General features: G+C 37.4%; 1 protein-coding gene across 1 annotated transcript; it reads right to left on the bottom strand.

Moving 5' to 3' along the window:
- Positions 1 to 1017: 1017 nt before the first annotated feature.
- On the bottom strand, positions 1018 to 2403 carry LOC111501336 (chemokine XC receptor 1-like). The gene is made up of 2 exons (XM_023154652.3): positions 2280 to 2403; positions 1018 to 2115 (listed from the first exon to the last, which is right to left on the bottom strand). The coding sequence occupies exon 2, from the start codon at positions 2103 to 2105 to the stop codon at positions 1134 to 1136; it is 972 nt and encodes a 323-aa protein (XP_023010420.3). The 5' UTR covers positions 2106 to 2115; positions 2280 to 2403; the 3' UTR covers positions 1018 to 1133.
- Between the last annotated feature and the right edge of the window lie 1301 nt (positions 2404 to 3704).

Raw genomic sequence — 3704 nt, forward strand, 5'->3', positions numbered from 1 at the left:
AAGTGAAATGAAGTACGAAAGCATATGATTTAGTCCACTTTTATTTACATATATATTATTAATTACATGAACAACAGGAGAGGATAAAAGAAGAAATCAAATTCTTAGTTCGTGTGTGTGTGTGTGTGTGTGTGTGTGTGTGTGTGTGTGTGTGTGTGTGTGTGAATTAAATTGAATACATTCTTATTTCCCCTTCTACATATTGTAATGTCTAAACATCAGAGCCCTGCATTAAACAGCTGTTCGGTCCGCGGCCAGGCCCCTCAAAAGCTGATATGTCCTCCTCTGAGCTTTCAAATTCCTGCTCTGATGTCTGGTCTTACTCCACCTATTGCCCCTTATAGCTGTCCTGAGTAAAATAATTTCTGCCTCATCCTGCCCTCTACTTCCTGAAGTATGGACATTGGTTTAACATGCGAGGTACTTACATTTCTTTTCGAAGGGGTAAAACTATTGTGCATTTCTGAAATCCTACTAAATCAAAGTTCAGACTTGGAAATAGAAGAAACAACTTGAGTTTAAGCAACAGAATCATGCTATCTACAGTACCACTCCCTTGTGTCCATAAAATCTGGAAGTTTCAATTTCCACCATTTTGAAAAGAACATACAGAAGGAGTCATATAGATTGCATAGATGGAGCTTGATGGAGCAGTCTAATACTGTTTTTCCCTAAAGTTTAAGTAACTGGATACAGATTGAATTGTCTATTAAGCACAATTCATTTAAATTTTCACATTGTATTTAAGGTTCTGGTTATCTAGTTAAGGTTGATTGATATTTCTGTTACATCAGTGTCAGCATTTCAATAATTTTAAAGCATGTTTATCCCAACCTTTACACTTTTTGTTAATTAAAAAAGTAATTTGTCTACTTTAAAATAAAGGTATAAGTAAAAATACACCAGCTATTTTTACTTTTACAGTCCAAGTTGACAGTCCAAGTTTTCCTCAGTTGGACTTTTACAGTCCAACTGAGGAAAACAGAGAGCAGTAATTAGATTTAATTACTGCTCTCTGTTTGCCTCAATGAATGAGTTAATACACTTACACATCAAAGTACTATGACTGTATCAGCCTGAATCAAGGTTTAATTTTATTAGTGACTGTTAAATGGATAGTTGTGCAGTTCCATCTAAACAGCAGAGCTCTGCAGTGTGAATTGTTGTGAAGTGTTCAGGCTGGTGCTTCTCTCTCTCTTCTTCCTGTTCACTTTTTCACAGCGCAAAAGACTCAACAGATGCTTTCGCAACTTCTGCGAGAGCATATATAGCAGAGGGTTCATACAGCAGTGAGAATAGGCAAGCATTTCACAGATATGGTAGGCAACTGCTAACCGTTTCAGTACCTTACAATCATTGTTTGTATTGAGAGACTTGATTAAAAGCATAATATGGTATGGCCCCCAGCAAATGAAAAAGGCTGCAACAATACACAACAGCACAGCCACAGTCCTGAACTTCCTTCTGTTTAAACCTTGCAAAACTTTCATGAGGATGGCAGAGTAGCAGAAAATAATGATGGCAAATGGGAGGAAGAATAGCAGTGACACTTGGAGATAATGTCCAAGCGTGTCTTCAGATTCATCATAGCAAAAGTTTTTACCTTCCCAGCTTTCAACCTTTACTTTCATTGCATCACTCAGGGACGCTAAGATGCTGATGACCCAGGCAGCTATACAGGCACCAATTGCACACTTCTTCACTCTGACATGGCTGATCGGCCAGTTGTGCAGTACAACAGTAGTAAAACGATCCACTGTCATAGCAGTCAGCAGAATGACACTGCTGTACAAACCAACAGCGAATCCAGCAGTGATAACTTTGCAGACAAAGTCCCCAAAGACCCAGTTGTGTAGGTGATCAGCGGCCCAGAATGGAAGTGTGATGGTGAAGATCAAATCAGAGCAGGCCAGGTTCAGGATGAAAATATTTGTGATACTTTTCAGATTCTCGTAGATGAAAAGAACACATAAGAGGAGGCTGTTGCATATGATACTGAGGATGAAGATCAAGATGAAAAGGGGACCAGTGATGGTGGGAACATTAGTATCACACATGTATTCAACAAGACCACTCGTTCTGGATGTGGATGTGAAGTTTGCCATTTTCAATTTTCTGGAAAACATACATATAAAATAAAATGCAATCAAACACAATGACTGAGCAGTTTTCTCTAAAGTGACAGAAACTGTTGATTTTGGTTCTAATTTTTGTATATTATATAAAACCAAAGTGACTAAAAAAGTATCAAATTTCAGAAAACAAAAACAGCAACTTACCTCAAACATCAACTGTCAAGTCTTCTGCTGAATTGCCCTGTGATTCAGCACAAAAGCTGTACAATGTTCTTCGGAAAACTAATAGTTCCTCCTTTTGTTTCACATTAATTCAGAGATTCTGCCTTAACAAAAACCACATTATGAAACAAAAAATTCAAAGTTAACTTGTGCAACAAACTGTCACATGAAAAATGAAACTTCATCAAAATTAAACCTGACAAATAGCTGTCTATACGCATGTTACATTCCTCTGAACTTACCTCTATCTCAGGTCTTCTGTTGAACTGCACTGTGGTGAAAAACGTGTGATGTTCGTGAGATATCTGATATTTTGTCTCGTCTTTGAGCTAGAGTACCACCCTAATGAAAGCCACACTGTGAAGAAAAAAAAGCAAAAAGCTTGAGCAATCACTTTTTTCTACATTGAAATGAAATAAAATAATGTTGAATGTATTTTTTTTTTCAAAGCCATCTAATCAAAACAGACTCAATCAAAAGTTACATTTATTTACATAAATAAATGCAGAAACCCCAGTATTCTGTTCAAAAGAAAGTATTTCTTGCTGAAAACATGTAAACATTATATAAATACAACTAAATATGAAAACATAAAATCCAACACAGATCATAAAAATGGTGTTGATTTATGATATCTCTAATGCTGTGTAGAGCATAAAAAGGTAGACCAACATATTAAAGTGCTAAAGTAGTACAGCAGCAAGGCTCTTGATGAGGAAGCAGATAAGAAGAAAATTAAAATTGAAACAAAACATGTTACACACCACTGTGGTTAAAAAGAAGCCTCACACTCTTATTCTGTTGTTGTTGTTTTTTTCTGTTAGACCCTTTACAATAGGGCTACACTCTGACCCCACCAGCCTGATTTGTCTGAGATCTTGTCACCAGAAATTTGCCATTGTTATAGAGCCTGAATATTTGAGTTACTGTAATAGTTTTGGTAGCAAAAACCATCCATCCATCCATTTTCTTCCACTTCTCTGGAGCTGGGTGTTGGAGTGATTTTGTTAAAAGTTGTCATTGTTGCATTTAAAATTGTGAACCTTGTCTTAAACTGCAGGCACACTTGCAGGTAACATTCTGGTTTCCTTATTTAGTAAGGAATGTTTACTTCCTGCCATTTATGGGCTCACCTATGCTTGTATATGGTGGACCATTAAAAGGGGTTAAGACATATACGGGGTGAGGGGAGATGACCCTTTTTATGACTAGGGATGTTGTTAAAACAGTTGTAACCAGGAAGTTACATATACAAACACAAACACACACACACACACACACACAGTGCCTTAACTTTTATGACACACCATATGGGTTTTACAATGGGAGGGGAGACTGGAGTTGGCTGGGATCAGGTGGGGAGCTTGCAGCTCCAAGATCCTGACCAGACCGGCTTCCCTTGCAAGT

The sequence above is a fragment of the Maylandia zebra genome, linkage group LG18 (genome assembly GCF_041146795.1).
Source record: "Maylandia zebra isolate NMK-2024a linkage group LG18, Mzebra_GT3a, whole genome shotgun sequence".
NCBI lineage: Eukaryota > Metazoa > Chordata > Actinopteri > Cichliformes > Cichlidae > Maylandia > Maylandia zebra.

Coding starts and splice junctions, on each gene's coding strand:
- LOC111501336 (XM_023154652.3), bottom strand. CDS start 2,105: ATGGCAAACTTCACATCCACATCCAGAACGAGTGGTCTTGTTGAATAC.